This window comes from Passer montanus, unplaced genomic scaffold (assembly GCF_014805655.1).
Source record: "Passer montanus isolate IOZ18808 unplaced genomic scaffold, ASM1480565v1 scaffold15, whole genome shotgun sequence".
Taxonomy (NCBI): Eukaryota; Metazoa; Chordata; class Aves; order Passeriformes; family Passeridae; genus Passer; species Passer montanus.
The window spans coordinates 3993025-4014262 of record NW_024362051.1 but is presented as its reverse complement, the minus strand read 5'-3'; the positions used below and the strand labels follow the sequence as shown (position 1 = coordinate 4014262).

Genomic DNA, 21238 nt, shown 5'->3' with positions numbered 1-21238 from the left:
ACAAGATATTTGACATGCACAAGGATACTGTCACTTGCCAAAGACCCAGTGCAAGACTTGCTGGCTTTGGAGATGGATGAGTAATACCTTCACTGAAAAAAAAGTTATAAACTTTTTCTGTGCACTACCAGTTTTTAAAACAAAATGTCAAATTCTGTTGCAATATTAGACTATACTTATTTTTTAAAGGATATTTACAGAGAAATTCTCAGTTTACCTAAATAGAAAATATGTCTTACCTGCATAGATAACGATTCCTACTGCAGCCTCAGTATTTCTGATGGTACATCCACGAAGCAAGAGGTTTTCAATGTTGAGACCTACCTGTTCATGGTTTGGCTGTTCCCTAGAAGAAATATAATCAAATAGAGCAATTAATTTTTCTGTTCTAATGGAGTGTTAAAGAAAATTTTCATGTGCATGTATATTTCAAGTTGAAATAAAGTAATTTTGTAGGTCCTGTTCAGCTTTTATTTCCCTCAGTTTCAAGGAAACTTTTCCAGCAAAAAGTTACAGAGAAGTCCAAGTCTTTCTTTTAAAGACCACTTGCACAGTGTGTGTCATGATGCCAGTACAAAGCAACTTTGGCTTTCACTTGGAAACTTATCTGGCAGATTCACTATCTTATGAAAGAAAACAAGAGCAATTTTGCAACTTCTTGCAGACAAATTTGTTTTAGAAAGATGAGCAGAGGTTCAGATGAATACATCTACACCCTGCCAGAGCCTCTGTGGCTCCATCAGCCACCAAAGGTCTTTGTGAATGTCAGGTCACTGAAGCAGCCTTCGGGCTGAGGAGCTCCTCCTCATCTCATCCTGGATAGAAGACTTTTCATCCTGGCCAAAGCTGCCTCTCCACAGACCAGGTCCTTCTGCTTTCAGAACAAGCTGCTGAAAATCATAAAGTTGGTGCTCCATCAGGCAGGCAATTTGTTTCTTGCCTCTGAAAATTAATGGCACACACCTGCCCCTACACACAGCTTTTATTTTACACCGGTAGGCTCCTCCTGAGATCTTTACCAAAGCTGAGAGCTTCTATTTAGATGCTTTGTCTTGTTTTGTTATGTAAAGGTCAGGATGGGAAAAAAACCTTTCTTTTTTCCTAGAATAATCATCTCTCTCTACTTTCTGTTTAGTATTTTGTGTTTCATTTGCCAGTAAATAGTCTCATCTCTCAAATGAAGGGCAAGGCTAGGTGTTATATTAGAGCTAAGTAAAGTCCAATGTCTAAGTGCAGCTGCACATGATTACACAACTTAAACTAGACAAGGGAAAAGGTGTAGTGTCAACCACCTACAGCTGCTGGAATTGTAAAAACATAATGCCAGAAATCTGTTTCTCTTGGAATCTGAATTCCTCCTTGGGGAACTCATTTAATAGAAGCCCTCTTGCATCCCCTTGAACAGAATTTTCTGTGATGGGACATGTCAGATGGATGTCATTAGGTTATTTCTTATCATTTTTATCAGAGAGTACCCCTGCTATTTTATAGCAAGGCAATAGAGCCTCAATCATTTATTAAGGGTTCATGGACAAAAAGGTAGCCTGCTCCAAATAATTTGTGTTTACAAAATAGCTCAAATCTCAGCAGACTAAAGACAGGAGCTCCACTAACTCTTAGCAAGTAATTTTACCCAGCAAGTTCTTTCTTCTGTTCCTGAAGAGGGGAGAGAAAGGCAGCTAATTCCATGTTCCATCAAGCGAGTTAATAGGCTTTCACCAAGGAGAATTTCAGTTACAGACTTTCAGTTGAGAGTTGAATATTTTGAAGCCAGCCCTGAGTCCTAAGGGTGTGTATTTGTGTGTGTTTTCTTGTGACATATCTCCTACATTTCTATAATCTCAGCACTCTTTGCTAATTGGAGGGATTGCTTCAATTTAGATTACACCCAATTCTCCCTGAAGCCAAGAACCACAGCCAGCAATCAATACAAACTCGACCTCTTTTTCCCTTGTAAGATATTGCAGCAGAGGAGAAAAGGCACTTGTATTAGAGGCACCATTCTTACAGGGCACAGCCCCAAAACCAGATTAGGTATGGTCAGTGCTAATGGGAGATAATCCCTGCTTTGCTCTGTCAGAGAGCCAGCCATTTGCAGCTCCTCCAGGTGCAACACTCTCACTGCTTCTTGCAGAGCCATTAAATTCTAGTTTAGCTACTGATAAATTTAGCAAAGCTGGGGCATGGGTGAGGATGCTGACACATTCATGCAGTTCAATTTTCTGCATAACAACGGGGCATGCAGATAATTAATATGCATTATTAAAATACCCAGACCAATGCATTTGGTGTGGGTAGGTATTTTGGACAATTCTCTGCTGTGGTGTGTGAATAAGAATGGACTGATGACCTCTCTGAAAAGAGCCTTGGGAAAGGCTGCTCTGTTTTGGAGGGTAAGAGAATTTTAAGACATGAGCCATGACATAGAAATTTGCCTTATAATTCATAAATGGGGCTAAATCTGCTGAATGTGCTGTTATGCCTGTGCCAACATTATTTAATGAAGAAAGACAAAAAAGAAACCTACCCTACTTTTTTATACTAGTCCAGTGCATCAGTTCAATAGCATTTTGCATGCATGATTGCTTTTTCTACCTTTCCAATAAGAAGAAACTGGTTTGTTTATTAGATCTTGGACACCTTTCCCTGCGGCTGTAAATGTGAAGAATCTAGAGCCATGCAGCTGGATACCTTTAAACAAGTGGAAAGATTTATCTAAAACCTAGTTTAGTCTAATCAACAGGTCAAATGTAAATAAGCTTAGGTCTAAGCTTGGAAGAGAGCTGAATCTCTGTGAAAACAGTTTGCAGGAAACAACTGTAAATACAATGCCAAGCCTTGGTTCTACCTTGCCACAAAACAGAGTCCAAGTCTACATTTTATATTGACTTCTGAATCTGGAATAGATAATAGTGACAACCACCAATTTCCCCAAAATATCTTCCTTCCATCCAATTCCTCCAAGAGGAATGTCAAAGTATAGATCCAGAATGTATTTATGGATAATAAGTACTTACATATAACCTTTGAATTTATTGAGATCATTGTTTGGCATTTCACAGATGATGGTGTTTTGGAAAAATTCTGGTTCAAACACAGTATCCTACAAGAGAAAACACACTGAGAATGAATGTCAAATCCAATGAGTATTTGAAATGCTAAACAATAAGAAAAGCTTAATTTAGACCACCAGGGCTGAAGCACTTGCCCTAGGAGAGACAAAGACATTTTAACTCATTCAGCCTGAAGTAAAGCTTCAGAAGGGCTGAGTATTTCCTCCTCTTGGAATAACAACTGGTTAAAGTAAGTGAAGAAAAGGCTGTGTATTGAACAAGATATCACAGATGCCAATTAGTGGAAACACTTGTCTTCATTTGAAGTGTATATAACAAAGATAGTAGATTTAAATTAAATATTAGGAAGAAATTCTTCCCTTTGAGGGTGGAGAGGCTCTGGCACAGGTTTCCCAGGGCTGTGGCTGTCCCATCTCTGGGAATGTTTGAGGCCAGGTTGGACAGGGCTCTGAGAACCTGGGCTAGTGGAAAGTGTCCCTGCCCATGGTGGGGGTTAGAACAAAATGAAATTTAAGGTTCCTTCCAGGCCAAACCATTCTGGGATTCTATGGTCCTGTGAAACATTCAGATTACTTATAAAAGAAAAACAGTGGTCAACCAAGAGCAAGCTCAAATGAAAATAATTTCAGGATTTAACAGGATTTTTGATTATGCTGGAAGACTTATGTTAATGTCCAGGATGGTATAATTGTAAAGAGAACGCACATTTTAATGAATGCATCATAATCAAAGAAAACTAAAAGCAAGACTAACAGCATAAAACCCCCACCACCCAACCCTAAAATGGACAAAAAAATCCAGAAGAGGAAAGGCAGTAGAATAAACCCACACTGCTGGGAGAGACAAAATGAGACAAAGCTGTTCAGACTTTGTCAGAATTTGGAGTTAACTGAGTCACAGGATTTTACTTGAGTTCCCCAGTGCTCAGGGGAACAGCCTGGGGTTTGGGCTGCATGAAGTAGTCCAGAGAGCAGACAGAGTGAGAGGTACTTGACTGCCATAAGTGATTTAGTCTTAACTGAAAAAAACACAGAACTCTGATATTTGATTAAGAAGATGTAATAAAAATGGGATGTGAGAAATGTGAAAGATAATAATTATTTCTGTGCCACAGAATTTTAAAAGAACTGAAGCTCACTTAATACAAAATCCTCCATTAGGAAAGCTGGAAATCAAATCTGCTACTGGGCCTCCCTTGTTCTAAAGCAAGCATTGTGCTTTTATTTTTACATTATTTTCTCTCTCATTCTTCTTTTCATAAACAATGAATATATTCCTTTTTTTTTAACTATATACATGTATATAAGTACAAAAAAGTAGAGAATATGATAAAAAATTGTTGGGGGAAATATAAAACTTCAGGAATATAAGGGCATTTTGTATACCTTCTGACCCATCTGGCTGAGTATTTTTAGAATGTCTGTTAAGACAGAATTTTCACATGTGCTGAATCTTGTTCAACTCCATGAACTCAACAGGAAAATCAGTTCATATTTGGTTTTACCAGAAGAATTTGTACAACAGGAGAACAGGAAGATACAAAAGTCACCTGGCATTTTCATTGCTAAAAAAGAAAATGATTAGGCTTCTAGATAGAAAGGTCTCAAATTTTTTCTCTTTTGATGACAAGAATTTTATGTTTGAAAAATCAAATTTAAAAATGTCATAAAAGGAAAAAAAAATTATAATCCTTTCTCTCAGTCTTTTACAGAGAGTTGTATGCAATATTCCTAAGCATATCACAGAATGGTAAGGGTTTTGGAAGGGACCTTAAAGATCATCCCGTGGGCAGGGACACCTTCCACTAGACCAGGTTGATTCAGAGCCCAGTTTAACCCAGCCTTGGACACTTCCAGAGATGAGAAACCCAAAAATTCTCTGGACAACCTGTTCCAGGGCTTCACCCCCTCAAAAGGAAGAATTTCTTCCTGATATCTCATCTAAACCTACTTGCTGTCAGTTTGAAGCCATTCCCCCTTGTCCTGTCACTCCATGCTCTTGTAAATAGTCTCTCTCCACCTTTCTTGCATCCTAAACTGAAGAACTAACCCCAGTTAGTTCTAACCCAACTGAAGAACTGACTAATATGTATTTATTTCCTCTCTGTTTAAAGAGTCACTTTATAGGCAGAATTACATCCGAGGGGTTTTACGCAGTTCATAAATCACAGGACTAAGCAAAGCTCAAAGAACAAGGAAGAAGTTGGCACACGAAAACCTGCAGTGTGATGCTACATACACTGGGGTTTCCTCCAGCACACTGCTCACACAAACACACCCCAAGAGCAGGGTGACACAGGAAGTTTGTCAGCTCTGACCTTCCTGAGCACTGGCTGCCACCATGGCCACAATTGCATCCCACTCTGTTAATGTGGCAGGAGTTCTTAACTATAGACATTCTTAGGCATACAGTTTATCTCAGTAACAACTCAAAGTCTAAACAAAACCACCATGAATAGGCAGTCTGCGGCATAGTTTGGCATGGGGCTATTTTGTGATATAATGGAAGACTTCCACACATTACAAACAACTGAGGCAAAAGTTCACAGTTTGTGTAATGGTAGAGCACCCTGTTCTCCTCTAAAAGGAAAAATAGATAGAAAAACTAGCATGTAAATTAGAACTACATGACAAAAATACAACATTAAAAAAATGTTAAGTAGCCAGATTACTGTTTTTCTGCTAAATCTTTACATATTAAAATTTCCAGTGTGTCTCAGGAACAAAACTTCTCTCTAATTGTCACTGGATGACACTGGAAAAGGCCTGTGCTATGCCACAATATGAGAAAGCCCTTAATTGTCTTTGAAAAGTGATTACCATTTGACAACAAGCAAATAACACGAGTACAGCACCTGATCTCAACTGGCCATGGAAATATTGTGCTTTTATTTAATGTCTGGTTGCTCCCTGGCAGCTGTGTTCCAAACACCACTAAACAAAAGATCTTCCTAGTGGCACTGGTACTAATTGCTAAATGAATTAATGTAATTCCTAGAATTATCTGTGAGGTTTTATTTCCTGTCTGCTGGAGTGATTCCAATGGAACAAAGTTTTCCTCTGCACATGCTACCACTCCTTAAACTTGCTCTGGGTTATTTAAAAAACTGCCCTTCTTTGTATTTAAAGACCCTTGAAAATGTAACAACTCTCCCTAAGTCATATTTTCTAGTTTACTTCAGGTTTATCCAACATCAGCCACGTGAATATAGCACTAAAGTAAAGGAAAAAGGTAAAAAGGAAACGATACTGCCTATGAAAAAGAAATGGCGATTTTAAGAATTCAAACTGAATCACAAACTGATGTCAAACATTTAACTTAAAAAAAAATTTAATTAATTTACCTTGAGTTCCTATTAAACTGTCAGCCCAGAGTGCCTTAGAGCAGCTCCCAGCTGAGCTCTCACACCTCCAGCTGCCCATGCAGTGAGTGTGGTGTGTCAGGACAATGGAGACACAGAGCCCATAAGGAAACCCACAAGGATGCTGTGGCAGGGGACCATGAGCTTCCTTCCAATTGCCATGCAGGAATGAACCCCTCGTGGCAGTGGCTTTGCTGTGGCACAGTGGCCACAGCTGGGGACAGATGTGCCCCTTTGTGGGCTGCCTGTCCCAGACTGACCTGGCTGCTGAAGCCCATCACGACGCGGCGCTGCTTGAGGTTGGTCTCCCCGTCGAGGTTGGCGGTTTCCAGGTGGCAGATCCCGTTCTGGTCAGAGGAGTAGAGCAGCAGGATGTCTGCTGGGACGATCTCGTTACACTGCAGCTGCACAAAGTCCCCCACTCTGACATCCTTCCAGCACTTCTCCACGTAAGCACGTTCCTCCCTGTTGCATTGAAAGCGTATGGTGGGTGATGAGTGACATTAGGCAGGCAGGACTGCTGGGTTGTGTTTCCTCTTTCCAAAAGACAAAATAGGGCATGGGGGCACAATGACCTTTTCTTAAAGGACACAGCACAGAAGCCAGAAATTAATGATTCAGACACTTCCACAGCACTACTTTACCATATGTCACATTCAAACAAAACCTTTACACGGAATAAAGCATTTACAGCAGTTCTCTTTCATTCTAGAACTAGTCCTATAATCTGCAAAAAGTATGGCAGGCAGTTCAGACCTACTGAGGTATTTCTGAGTATCTTATGGAAGAAATTCAGATTATTGTTTTTGACTGCGACTGTTTCCTAGACACTTTCCAACATCAGCATATAGCTCCTGAAGGAAGCAAACTGATACCTCAGCCACACTTGATTCAGGTCTTTCCAGTTTGTAACTCTCAGGAGGTAGTTACAAATTTTTAGCTTAGTGCAGAGAAATTACTTCAAAAGGTGGAAGAGCTAACAAATGGTCCCTTATTATTAAGCAAAAAAACCAACCAGAGCCCAAATTTAATGGAAAAGTTAAATAAGAAACAAAGAGCTTATAAATTAACAAAAAATTTAAAAAAAGAGCCTATGGGGTTCAAGGAAATGACTATTTCATCAACAAACTAAGTTCAGCAAATAGCACTTTTTTTGACATTGCATTTTCAGTAATTAATCCTTCAACTGCTCTTAACCATCTAAGCAGATCAGAAACAACACAATAAGCTTTAAAATTAGTTAATGGGAAAAAATGCACTGCAACAATGGCTTGGTTCCTCTAACTCCTTGAGAGGAAATTATTTTTTCAGGATGAATAACTGAATCATCTTATGCCTTGCTCTGTGAGAGGGAAAATTCTCATGATACTTTACCAGATAGACAATTAAAGCCCTTTTGTAATGACTCAGAGTCTCATTTCTGGTTAAGTTTTTAATCATCCTCATCTATTGGATGGAGAATGCTATCTTTCATTGAAGTGTTTGTGACATGAGAAGGGGAGCAGTGATGGGAGAGATAAAGTGTTTTGCTCCAGTTCAAAGCACACATGCAAGCACTGCCTCAGTGCCGGGCCAAGGGCTATTTCCTGATAACCCACTTTCCTGGCGTGCTGCAGAACAGAGCCAGCCACAAGGCTGCCAGGCAAACCCTCACACTTGGCTTGTGCCCTTATCCACAACACAACAACAAGCAGTTACCTGTGCAGGTTATGCAAGAAGTTGAATTCTGTCCATTTCCCAGTAGAACTGACTTTCATTAAAAAACCAGAACCCCCCAACCTGATCATTTGAATCCCTTTACTGCTGCTTTTGAAGCACTTACTAAATGATGGGGTTGTAGCAATATTTTTTCATCTTACATTAACTTTTCTTTCTTGAATTTTTCATTCTTCTTATTTTGTCTGATGCTGCTTACCTGCATGTCCTTTTTCTTTTGCTCAACAACAGACATAAAAGACCACACAGAAGAACAGAGGTTTGCTGTAAGCTAATTATATGCTGCTGTGCATTAAAAAAAATTTAGCTAAATTTCTATTTGTAAAGCATTTTAGCAAGTCTGTGCTGAGTATTTAATCCTCTACAAAGCAGATACTAAATTAATATAACAAATCAACTATGTAAATACCATTCCTTTCCATGCCAAACACCTTCTTCTGAAGGTCTGAATAGGACTTCTTAATTAGTTTGTTTAAAACATGAAAGAAAGAGTACAAGATCAGTTTAGAGGAAATAGATGTCTTGTCTTGCCATCCTAGACATGTGAATGCCATTTATAGTTTGCATATAATGTTTGCTGTGCCTTCTCCATGGTAATCCTACCTCTCTGTGCGTCAACTCTTGCACAATTCAGAAGTTTACAGAGCATATTTCTGATTTTGTCCACTCATAAAATGCTATAAAAGGGCCTTGTCTAGCTGGCTGCATTCTACATCAGCTGAAAGAAACCAGATTAGCCCAAATAATCCACAGAAATCATGGATTTGTAATTTTTTTTTTCAATAGCTCCCTATGAAACCTACATTACAAGTAAAACTTCAGTGTTCTACCCAGTCACTAATTACAGAGGAGACAGTGAGTCAGAAAAGCCAAATGAGCTCTTTCAGATCAGAGGAAAAGCCTTACTAGCACAGGGACTACACTTCAGGGATTGCTAGAATCCCAAACCTGCATTCAGGTGAACTGTCACTCTATCCCAATGAGTATTCAAAGAATACACATTTTCTGCTCCTGAAGAAAACTCTTCATCTGAACCTGTAAGACTAAAATCTTGATTATAAGATGAATAATTTAAAATATTAAAAATAGTACAAAGCTTTTCTACAACTTTGTAGGGAATTGCCAGTGGATGAAAGGAAGCAAAGTACTTCACGATGAAACTGGTGCACCCCACGGCAGCATTGTCCTAGTTGTCTAACAAGATTTTTCAGATGAAGCAGTTTCCTTTCAGCAATCCCTGTAACTGGGAACACTGCCCATTTTCTGTTCAGTGATGAAAGTTAACAGCACAAGCTCTGGTTGCTAAATATACAGAGGAGCTTAATAAATCCAAGGTGCTCTGACAAGAAATATACAAACACACAAAAGGGCAAATGTATTGAACCAATAAAATAAAAATCACCAGATGTAGGGTTTTTCAATAGGTGGGAATCTGGAAATTTGATTCTTACAGCATGTGGTGTCAGGGCTGTGGCACACTGAAGACAAGATGTAAGAAGAAAGTTCCTCAGTCCCTGCTCTCTTTTACCAGGCAATTTATCAAAAGCACATTCAAAAAGTGTTCCCTTGCTGATAGATATCATGATGATGCCCATCAGAGGATACTGCCAATGAAAAGGGGCCTTGAACAGTCAAAATGATGTCTGCCATAACTGTTATTGAACTCATCAAATCTGAACAGAAAGTCTGAGCTAAACAGATTTTATGAAGTCATTTCTGGGAAAAAAAGGACCATAAAAAAGTCCTGCTGCAGTTGGAGATCATGGGGGAACTTGAATAAATTATTGACTTTGTGTCAACAATTTGATTTCACTTTCTTGGATTCAATAAAGGTAAATTTCAAAGAAAAACTGGATCAAAATTCATGGTGAATGGAGGGAAATAAAAATTATTTTTCTGCTATACAGAAAAGATCAAATAAAAGTAATTTTTCACATGCACTCCACCACATGTGTGTCTCCTAGATTGTCTTAGACAAAGATCTTCAGAAATCTTTGTCATCTAGAAACATTTTATCAGACAATTAGTCCAGTGAATCTTATTCCCTAGAATTACTGCAAGCTCCATCCCAGGATCCTCTGCAGTTCAAAATAAAGATATTGTTTGCTCTGTACTATATTGCCACCAGGTCATGGCACATAGAAAAATATATCAGTGTTGTCAATAGAGAAACCTACATATTTCTATTTTGTTGTATGTAAATTTGCTAGAATGCTATATTTGAAAATGGCCTCCTTCAAGCACCATGTATTTTATGAAAAACACCAGTATCCTGGGATCCTGGTTCTACATGGACAATAGGTTGAATCACACAGCTGCTTATCCTTCACAGTCTATTTCTGCAGATAAAAATCTTGCACTGTTTTATGCTATCAAAGATTATATCAGCTTTTATATGCAAACCCCACACCAAATATTTTCAAAGATCGCTTCATGTCCATGACCTCACCATTAGGAGATACTTCCACAAAACAAAAAAACCTGAGAGCAAAGGAGCAGATTTAGGACTCAAGGAAGGCACTAGGTCAGACAGGAACTGATTCTGGAAACTGTCCACAGGTCAGAGTACAGCACAATTGGCTGATGATGTTCCTGAGCTGCAGAGGCTGCCTGGGCATGGGAAGGTGCCAGGGTGTGTGTGTGGGTTTGTCACTGCTCCTGCCACCATCCCATCCCATCCCATCCCATCCCATCCCATCCCATCCCATCCCATCCCATCCCATCCCATCCCATCCCATCGATATCATTTAGCAGTGCCCAGTCCTGTACCCAGCCCCAGCCTTTCCCACAGCACCAAACTCTCAGGATTTGAACACTATGTTAAGACAGCAAAAGCACCTTTTAGAAACAACTAGAACTATTAGACTTTAGATTTCTAAAGTCTAATGAAGTGCACACACTTGTATCATACTGGCATTCCAAATTCCTCAATGCTAATAACAAATCCTCTTTCCTCATGTGCTTACACTGCCTATAGCAGCATAACAAGTAACTTTCTTTCTCAATGATACAAGCCTACATAAACTTTAAGTAAATTTAGGTAAGTAACAGAATTTTATAAATGTATTATTTGTTAATATAAATGGTTTTGGATTTATTTTAACTCACCTTTGAGGAAATAAAATAAAACAGATGTAAACAGCATGTTGCTTGGACTTTACTAGGTTAATTTTGTAAATTGTAAATTTTTGTATTTAGGATTTATTTTTTTTTTAGTGTCTTGAACAAAATATTATTGTTACAATTCTTCCTGGCACCAGCTGGAAGGAACAGATAATTTCAAAGTGATTCAATTGATGGCTCCTAATCATTAGCATTAGTTTCTATGGACTCTCATTAACTTGTAAAGTTTCTGGAAAGCACAGCCTACATCAGCTTTTTTGATAGTCATATCCTTATATGACCAGGTAGCTCATGAGGTCACATGGTAGAAACCTGCCACTCTCCAGGTTTTAATGGTATTTTAAAAGTTCAGACAGGTTGAATCTTGGTGCCATAAGGCCATGATTTTGCAGGTCTCTGAGCCAAAGCCAGAGACTCTTATTTATTTGGTCTTAATGTTTAGTCATTATCTCCTGCTGCTAAGCCATTGCACCTTTTCTGTGAAGCAGCTTTAATTGCCTTGGCAGGTAATAGATCATGAAGAAAGCTCTGATCAAGCAATACACGAAGCCGTGGCAGCTTTAATAACGTATTTTATAGATTTTCTTCCACAGAGACCCAGGATCCTCCCTGTAGCAATGCACCCTGACTGACAACAATTGCAGCTCACTGCTCTTCCACTTTCAAGTGCTGCTGCCTGGACCAGCTGAGAGCTGGTTTGCATTTAGTCAGTTCAGCTTGTCCCATAATTCCTCACAACACAACCCTCATATCCCACATAAGGTGTTTTAATTTCTTCCTGATTTTGGTAGCACTGGTTTCCAGCAGTGTCATGGTGACATAACACACCTGAGTGTTCTGTTGGTTAAGGACATTTTCTCAGCTCTCTGCAAGGCTGAAGAATGCCTCAAGCAGAAGGCAATGTTTGTGCCTTCAGTCACACTCACTGCTAACTCAGTATCCACAGCTAAACTAGGTACAACACTTCCACAGTACATGAAGAGCAGACAAAAATGAGAGGGATGGCAGAGCAGGGGATGCCCATTGCCAGAGAACAACACTCATGGTTAACATTAGGCAGGGGAGGTAGTAACTTGCAACTACTCCCAGTATATGCTTTGTGACTGTCACAGGAATGCATCTATTGGAGGAGGTCTTCAGCATCTAATCATTAGCATTAGTTTCTATGGACTCTCATTAACTTGTAAAGTTTCTGGAAAGCACAGCCTACATCAGCTTTTTTGATAGTCATATCCTTATATGACCAGGTAGCTCATGAGGTCACATGGTAGAAACCTGCCACTCTCCAGGTTTTAATGGTATTTTAAAAGTTCAGACAGGTTGAATCTTGGTGCCATAAGGCCATGATTTTGCAGGTCTCTGAGCCAAAGCCAGAGACTCTTATTTATTTGGTCTTAATGTTTAGTCATTATCTCCTGCTGCTAAGCCATTGCACCTTTTCTGTGAAGCAGCTTTAATTGCCTTGGCAGGTAATAGATCATGAAGAAAGCTCTGATCAAGCAATACACGAAGCAGTGGCAGCTTTAATAACGTATTTTATAGATTTTCTTCCATAGAGACCCAGGATCCTCCCTGTAGCAATGCACCCTGACTGACAACAATTGCAGCTCACTGCTCTTCCACTTTCAAGTGCTGCTGCCTGGACCAGCTGAGAGCTGGTTTGCATTTAGTCAGTTCAGCTTGTCCCATAATTCCTCACAACACAACCCTCATATCCCACATAAGGTGTTTTAATTTCTTCCTGATTTTGGTAGCACTGGTTTCCAGCAGTGTCATGGTGACATAACACACCTGAGTGTTCTGTTGGTTAAGGACATTTTCTCAGCTCTCTGCAAGGCTGAAGAATGCCTCAAGCAGAAGGCAATGTTTGTGCCTTCAGTCACACTCACTGCTAACTCAGTATCCACAGCTAAACTAGGTACAACACTTCCACAGTACATGAAGAGCAGACAAAAATGAGAGGGATGGCAGAGCAGGGGATGCCCATCGCCAGAGAACAACACTCATGGTTAACATTAGGCAGGGGAGGTAGTAACTTGCAACTACTCCCAGTATATGATTCGTGACTGTCACAGGAATTCGTCTATTGGAGGAGGTCTTCAGCCTCCAGCTGATGAGATTCCTACACTGTTCAGGAAGGTGCCTTGATATTGCTATGCCCAAGAAAACAGACTGCAATGTGGCCTGTGGTGAGGTTTTGAATGGGACACAGGCTTTAGCCCTTTTTTTTTTGTATATAAAATGAACCCACTAAAGCCTCTAGCAGGCTCCTAGTCTTTAAAGTTATGATTTGTCAGAAAACAAAAATAACAAAGCAGAAAGAAAAGGCTCTTGAACAAGTGAAAACTCAGTGCTGCTGACCAACACTTTAAATGAAGTGCTGGCAAGAAATCTTTCAGCTCACTGTGCCCTTGTCAGAATGGGTTTTTCCTCTCATCCTGCTTTCTACTTTACAAACTTTCAGGTTCACCTTGGGTTGAATGAGTTGCATATGTTATTTCTGAGTCCAGAGAAAAATTGTTTTTCTTTAAACTCTGAGTTTTGATAGTAGGTCAGTTCCTCTTTTCCAGCAGGAAACCTACCTTTTTCTCTGTTTTTTTCCAGATTCCCCATAGCTCTGTTGGTCACTGCATCCCTGGCACTATCACAGACAGGGGGAGGGAGCACCCACGGGAGGTACAATCCTCTGCTAAGAAATCCAGCTGAACAGAGCAGATGAAGGAGGTTCAAACAGAAGGGCAGCCTTTGCTGCCCAGCTTCCCATAAAGTATGTATGGTCACCTGAAGGCAAGCAAATCTCCATTGATGTCAGAGAAAATTGCAGTACAGAATCACAATACTTCAATTGACTGAAAAATTTTAATTCTCTTTCAAAACAGTGGGTCCAGATTAAGCCACTTTCAGTTTTTCAGCCGTTGGCAGTTCTGATTCCATGCACCACAGTTATGAGTGCTTTGTTTTTTCCTTCTTTCTGTACCTCTGCTCCAGGGCTAACCCAGAGTTAGTGCTGACTCAAAAATCTTTAAATGTTCTAAAACCTTACCCTAAGTAGACAAAGAGTCAGAGTGAAGGCCAGCCTAAACTTTTTGTACCCCAGGCATCAGTGGACTTAGAGAGGAGAAGGAGACTGATGCTTGTAGGAAGTACCTGAAAATGACAGGGTCTGAAAGCATTACAGAGGAACTTTCTATGGAAAGAGTAATCAGGCTACCTCATTTAGGTACCTGTTGGCTTACCTGCTTCTCCAAAAGGGCCACAGGATGATTCAAGGCACATTAACAAGGTTTCTCTGAGTCACTGTCTCAGATATCTGAATTAGGTTCTTACAATTAAGAAATATGAATAGCTTAAATAATGCTAATGTTTTTGTGGCTGCTGCTATGCCATATTGAACTGTGCATAGTCCTTGCATTTGTATCTTAGTTTCTACTAAAGCACTGAGGAAAAAAATAGGTTTAATCTTCCAAAAAAAGTGAAATTGATGCAAAAACTTGTCTGAATGCTATGGAGTACTTACAGAACTTGATATAACCCTTGGGGTATATCACAGCCCAGCTGTATAACAATTTCATATCAATTAGTTCCTTGACCATTATAGAACTTCAAGAGAATTGGATATATATAATAGCTTTTAGCAACTATTGTATTGACATTCACTTTCAGGTTTGTGTACAACATTCAGTGCTGGCCCCTGTTAGTAAGTCAATGGCAAACTGAAGAGAGTTTAGAGAAAAATAACCACGAGAGCTTTGGAGGGACTGACTGACTAGAAAGATGGAAAGAGTAATCTGTGCCAGTCTTGACTAAAATGTCTCTGGGTGTTGCATATAGGTACAGCCTTATAAAATAAGGGCCTTGTTACCCTTGTAAAACCATGGCTCAGGCCTGATACTTTGGCTAAGTAGAAAAGGACTGTGGGAAAGAGACTCAGCTGAGTTAGGGGTAGGAAAACAAATTATATAACCACTGTGTGTTCACATCATGGTGTATGGTGGTTGGTTGAATTATGTTTGTTATGCTTTAAAACTATGTAACTGATAATGGGCTAACTGCTTAAAAAGGCCTGGTTTCTGCAATAAAGCAGCTCTCCTTTGCACCTGCCTGGGGACTCTGTGTCACTATGGACCCTCACCCACATCTGGGTTCAGCAAAGTGAACATGATGAAAATCACACATATTTGAAGATTATAATTAACTTTTATGGATGGAGTCTAACTAATTAGGATTCCATGAAATCAGGTGACTTGAGAAATTTAAATGTAATTAAAGAGGGATAATAAAGTATAGCATCATAGAAAATGCTTTGGCATTTTGTAGTAATGGATGTCCACCTTGCTTGGAAAATTTTAAAGTAGACAAAGTATATTTTAAAGAATACCATGAGAAAGTAGGCATTTAAACATAGGTCTGTACCATCTGCAATTCAATTTTTTGTTCTCTCCTTTTGGTGTGTGATTCATTCCAACAGCACAGCAGATTTCCTACGGAGGATGATTCAAAAAGTTTTGGTTCCAAAAGTACAAACTTCTCAATCAAACATCTGGGTTATTGCATCTCCCCAGGACACTTTAATGCCTATTAATTGTTTCTCATTTTTTCAATTAAACATTCTTTAACTACACTACTGGAAGTGTCTTTTCTTTCATTTGACCAGCATTTCCCATTTCAGCTGATCTCTGTGAAAAGAAAATTAGAATAAATATGTTTACAAGCCAGCCTATTTAATTTTAATTTTCTTTGCTCTCTGTTGAAAGAGTGCAACTTACTGCATTTCCCGGGTCTTGAAAAAAGCTTTGGAGAACATTCAGTGTCTAGAAAAATTTGCTTTGCCTTTGTATTTATTTTATAACAGATGCCAGAGTCCTTATTAAAATCTGAAATAAAGACAACATATACTCCAAGATTATCTCTTAAAATCTAAGTAATATTTCATCGAGGATGGAACATCAATGGTTCTTTTAGAAATAACTTTTTGCTGCCACAAGATTAGCAAATTTTCCAGTGTCCCAAAAAGACTTTCACCTATGTTAAAACAATTACCTATTTTCATGATTCATATGGAAGAAAATTAGAAGACATCATACCCTTCCATGACTTTGCAGCTAGCAAGAAGAACAAGAAATGTCAGCTTCCCAAAGCACCAGAGAAGCCTGATTGAAATTATTCATAATATAATAAGCTGTAGTGACTGATCTGATGGCAATTGTTATTACACACAATTTTTCCAGACAGGATGAATGCTGCAGTCTGAAGCCCTTCACATTTTCCTTTCCCTTACACCACCTTTTTGGGCCGTAAGACTTTGGTGAAAGACAAGATCCTAGACAGGACTGATTCATAGATCAAAATCTTTTTTATGGGATGGAATAACCAATTTTAAGGCAGACTTGTCTCGTGTTTCTGCATAACAATCTTGAACCAGGATTGGAATATATGTTGTAATTCCATGTTGGATATTTTTCCCTTATACAAAAGAAGTCCTACTTGTATTCTATAAGTACTCCCTACTTCATGTTCTCATGGTAAAAGGCTTTCAGATCTAAACTGGCATGGTTTCTGTGTGTAAAGAGGAAATAAATAAGATCCCTCTGCAGATTTATTCATGTGCACCTACTGCCCCACTTATTCTGTCCCGTACTGGTTTTAACAAGTATTAACAAACAATCCATTGCTTCACAGGCTAATGCAACACTGGAAAAGCTAGAATATTCAAGCAGATTGAAATTTCAAAGATAGACAGAAAAAGCAGTTTGCCACCCTACCCAAAGAGCTACAATTACTGACATTCTTCTCTACAGATAGACCTTAAATCCACAATATTTAAAAACTTGTGAAATGCCAGCTTTTTATTGAAAAGTTGGCAAGGAGAGGAGTGCGGGTTTTTTAAAACGACAAACCATATGTGGGCCTAAGTTTAGCCCCTAAACAAGCAAACCTATTGCTTTCCTGTTTAACCAGCAGGACATAAAAATAAAAATCTGACAAACACATGCAGGAGAAACAAAGAGAAATGACAGCCTCATGTGATAAAAGCCACAGCTCTGCAAGATCTTGCTCATGAAAGCACATGTTATACAAAGCACTGTTGATTATTTGGAGGGATGACAGGCACATTCACGGAGATGGAAAGTTTTGCACTTCTGACTCCCAGATGTGACATTTTATCTGGGAGAAGTAATTTGCTACTTTACTGAGAGAACAGTTTTGATAAAATAAAACATAATTTTCAATCTTCTGAATGTCCTAAAAGCAAGAAGTCATGAAGCACTTTGAAGAAGTGAGTACAGACATGTGTATTTAATTCATTTTGGGGTGACTAAACAGAGGCATAAATTACTATCTTTCATTTTTAGACTGTTTTTACAGGTTCATTTTACATACTACCTAAGAAAGAAAAATAACTGAAAGCTAGTTAACAACATAGAGCGTAAAATAAAATGTAGTTCAGAGGGCCAGGTTTTGAAGTGATTTCTTGGCATCTAAGAATGTAAACAAGTCCCGTGAGAGATCTTTTTCTGTGCTACCTTAGGTTGGTAGAATTAAACCGTCTTGAAAATATCTTAGAAATTCAGCTGCTTGTAGCTCTTCAAGCACCTGTTTTCAGTGCACTGCATTTCTAAGAGGCTGATAGACACACCAACACAATGAAACTCAAACTTAACTCCCAGTACAACAATACTTAAAAATAAAATAAAATCTTTTCCTGTATGAGAACAAATACCAGGTGATATACAGTGGCCATAACATCTCCCTATTTCATCTAATTACCGTGATTTTTCAGCATTAATGCTTTTTAAAAAAAAGCTTCACCAATGATCAAAGATCTTGGCCCAATGTTTTTGGTAATAAAAGCTATACAAAGCTTACCTGCTGTAAATGTAGCAACCCATATAATTGATTTCTTTGTCTAATTTGTACCGCCGGAAGTCCTCCCAAGCATCTTTAATGGCTGTGATGGCCATTATAACACAAATTGGGATCACAGACACCTCTGGCTGGAAAGCATTCACCACTGGCACAAAATTCAGCAGTGCAATGAACACAAAGTAAATATTGGCAAAGCGGTGAAACTGCTCATAGATATTTTTAGGGAGGAAAGTTAAGATGGTATATTTTGTGGTCTTAATTTCATTGGAATCATAGAATCTGTTTGGATTTTCCTTCCTCTTCTTGCTTCCAAAGGGCAAATTGGAGATGATCACACGTTTATTTTCATTTTTCTTCTTTCTTTTCCTTACTTTTCCTCTCTTCTCCAGCTCCTCATCTTGGATTTCCATGTCTGGAGCACCACACTGGCAGCAGGTTTCCTTGAAAAAATGTTTTTTCCATGTCATTGTAGAGAAGCAGCCTGGAGAAATTTTCCTTGACATCTTGTTTTCCTTTCAAAAAGTAGCTTCAAGTTGAAAACCAACGAAGTCAGAAGAGTTCAGTAGCCCAAATGAACTCGCGAATGGTGGAGAGAAGAGTTGAGATGTCTGAATCCCAGGGCTGCCTCCTCCACTCCAACCTCCACGTAGCCGGGGCCAGGGATCATCCTGACTCAGCTGCACCAGGCCCTAGATCCTGCTGGGGCAGCTGCACCTCACGTCTGCCAAAAGCATCCTGAATGTTTTGTTCTTCCTGCCAGCAGATGCCTGGAGGCCCTGTTCAGACCATTTCCCTTCTCTGCTCGTATGAAGTGTCTCTGCTTTAACACAGAGCAGTGGCAAAGCTGAGAACACACACCCGATTTTCACAGGTCACTCCAGGAGTTCCAGAATCACTTTATAACCCTGGGAGTTGCCAGGAAGCTCAAAGGTAATGGGCAGAGCTCTGCGTCCCAGATGTCAACAAAGGATTGCCACGAGCCTCAGTACAGAGAGCATTTCTCTTTTATTTCCTCTATCTATTGTTTGTTTTCATGACCATAAGATCAATTATTATTAAACAAACAACCAACCCCCATTCTCCCAAGCTAAGCCTATGATTTTGTAGCCGGAGGAGTCAGACATGGACAGAAGCAAGTGAAGTGCAATGTACCTGCATTGCCCCTCACCCTGATCCTTCCCTCCAACAGACCCCAAACCTTCCTCTCTCACCTAGGCACCTTTGATCTTTCTTCCTCTGACACATAAATCCGTCAGCACAGATGAGGGCAAATTTCCAAAAGAGCTAATGACATGTATGTAAACCATAGCATTTTTTTTTCTCTGTGGCTTGGGCTTAAAGGCAGGTGAAAAAAGGAAAGCACACAAATATTTAAACTTATTTTAAATAAAAACTCCTGTTTGCTTCATGATGTAGTGAGAGGGTAAGCAGTCTCAAGTTAGTACTTGGACAAGAAACTCTGATGAAATCGAAATGTTGCAACAAGAATTGCAGTGAAATTATTTCTTCCTTCTGAGTCAGTCCTGAGCAAACAGCTTCCCGCAGGTGTTGCACCAGCTCCAAAGCCAAGCTGGCTTGTATTGATCTCTCTGCTTACTGGAAGTCCTAAAACTTTTTCATCTCCTGATTATTATATGATTTTCTGTCCTGATTTTTCATTTCCTGATTATTACTAGATGATTCACCTTGTAGTTGATCATTAATTTCTATATTACTGGTTTTAGTGTGAGACATCTGAAAGACATTGTTCCAGTTTTCTCTACAGCCCCAGTTTTCTGTTCCAGACTTGAGTAAGTTCCATTTATCCTCCAGATCCTTCTTCTATCAGGAGAGGATGTTGTGTGTGTTGACAAGCTGCTTGGAAAACTTGGAATGAAAACCTGTATATACCAGCACACACTGTTGTGATATGAAACAAAGCCTCAGTGATATTGAGATGATTTAAGTGAGATAAAGAAGGTATTTTTAAAGGTAGAAAAAATATTTTGTAATGGTTCTTCCAAATTTACAGTACGCTGAAAGGTCAGAGAGGGAGTTACTGTAAAATCAGATGAGCAGTTTCTATCAGAACAGAAGCAAGGAAGCAAATAATTGATTTTGTTTACTTACTTGTCATATACCCTGGTTTTAGTGAAGTTTATTGTCTTGTCATACTGGTATTTTCTGTAGTCTTCAATAGCATCCTTAATCATGCTGGCAAGCAGCACCATGACCAGAGGCAGCATCGTAATCTCCCTGTGGAAGACTTCCACTTGTGGGAACCAGTTCAGAACCACCAGAAAGAAAAAGTAAAGATTACCCAGCCTGAAAAGGTATAAAATAAATTAAAAGTCAGAAATTAGAATGTATCCTTTCCTTAATGAACAAGCCCCATTTTGTGTCAAAGGAACATTAATAATTTCACTCCTCTACCCTCTTTTTCCTTTCTCCAGAACAAATTAATCAGCTGCTTAACCAAGATGCATTTTTTATTCTTCAGAAGAGCCTGTGAACAGTATGAAGTAATCTTCATACTATTATAGCTAGCTCCAGTTTCTCATATGTTGGAAACAATATTTGTCTCTGGGATCTCCAAGGTCTTTAATGGCCCCTCAGCAATTCAGTCTTGAAAATAAGCACAAAATTTAACAAAAACCAAACAAACCTTTAAAAACTAACTAATGAATTTATAGAAATGTTCCCATCAGGGATCTGTGAAGGATTCTGTAAATGGCAAGCCAAATTAGGAATGGGCCAGTCTAGTATACAGAACGAAAATGTCAAAGCTAGAGATGGATATACAACTTTCATTTCTCTTTATTGTGATGATGGTTCCCTGGGCATCTTTTTGACTTGATTCTTTATGCTGGTGGCGGGGGATTGGGGGTGTTGGGATTAGGGGATTGGGGGATTGGGGTGAGATTGGGATTGGTGTGGGATTTGGATTGGGATTGGGGTGGGATGAGATTGGGATTGGGACTGGGGGATTTGGGATTGGGATGGGATTGGGGTGGGAGTGGGATTAGGATTGGGATTAAGGGTGGGATTGGGATTGGGGGATTGGGGTTGGGACTGGATTGGGATTGGGGAATTGGGATTGGGAGATTGGGGGATTGGG

General features: G+C 39.3%; 1 protein-coding gene across 1 annotated transcript in view; it reads right to left on the bottom strand.

The window, feature by feature from the left end:
- The window catches only part of ATP10B (ATPase phospholipid transporting 10B (putative)), a 140498-nt gene that overhangs the window by 30080 nt on the left and 89180 nt on the right, over positions 1–21238 (bottom strand). Inside the window, exons 3-6 of the mRNA XM_039701857.1 lie at positions 20251–20445; positions 6696–6900; positions 3018–3103; positions 240–346 (exon numbers count right to left, since the gene is read on the bottom strand). Of these exons, the coding sequence (XP_039557791.1) occupies positions 240–346; positions 3018–3103; positions 6696–6900; positions 20251–20445 (593 nt within the window). The remainder of the gene's footprint in view (positions 1–239; positions 347–3017; positions 3104–6695; positions 6901–20250; positions 20446–21238) is intronic.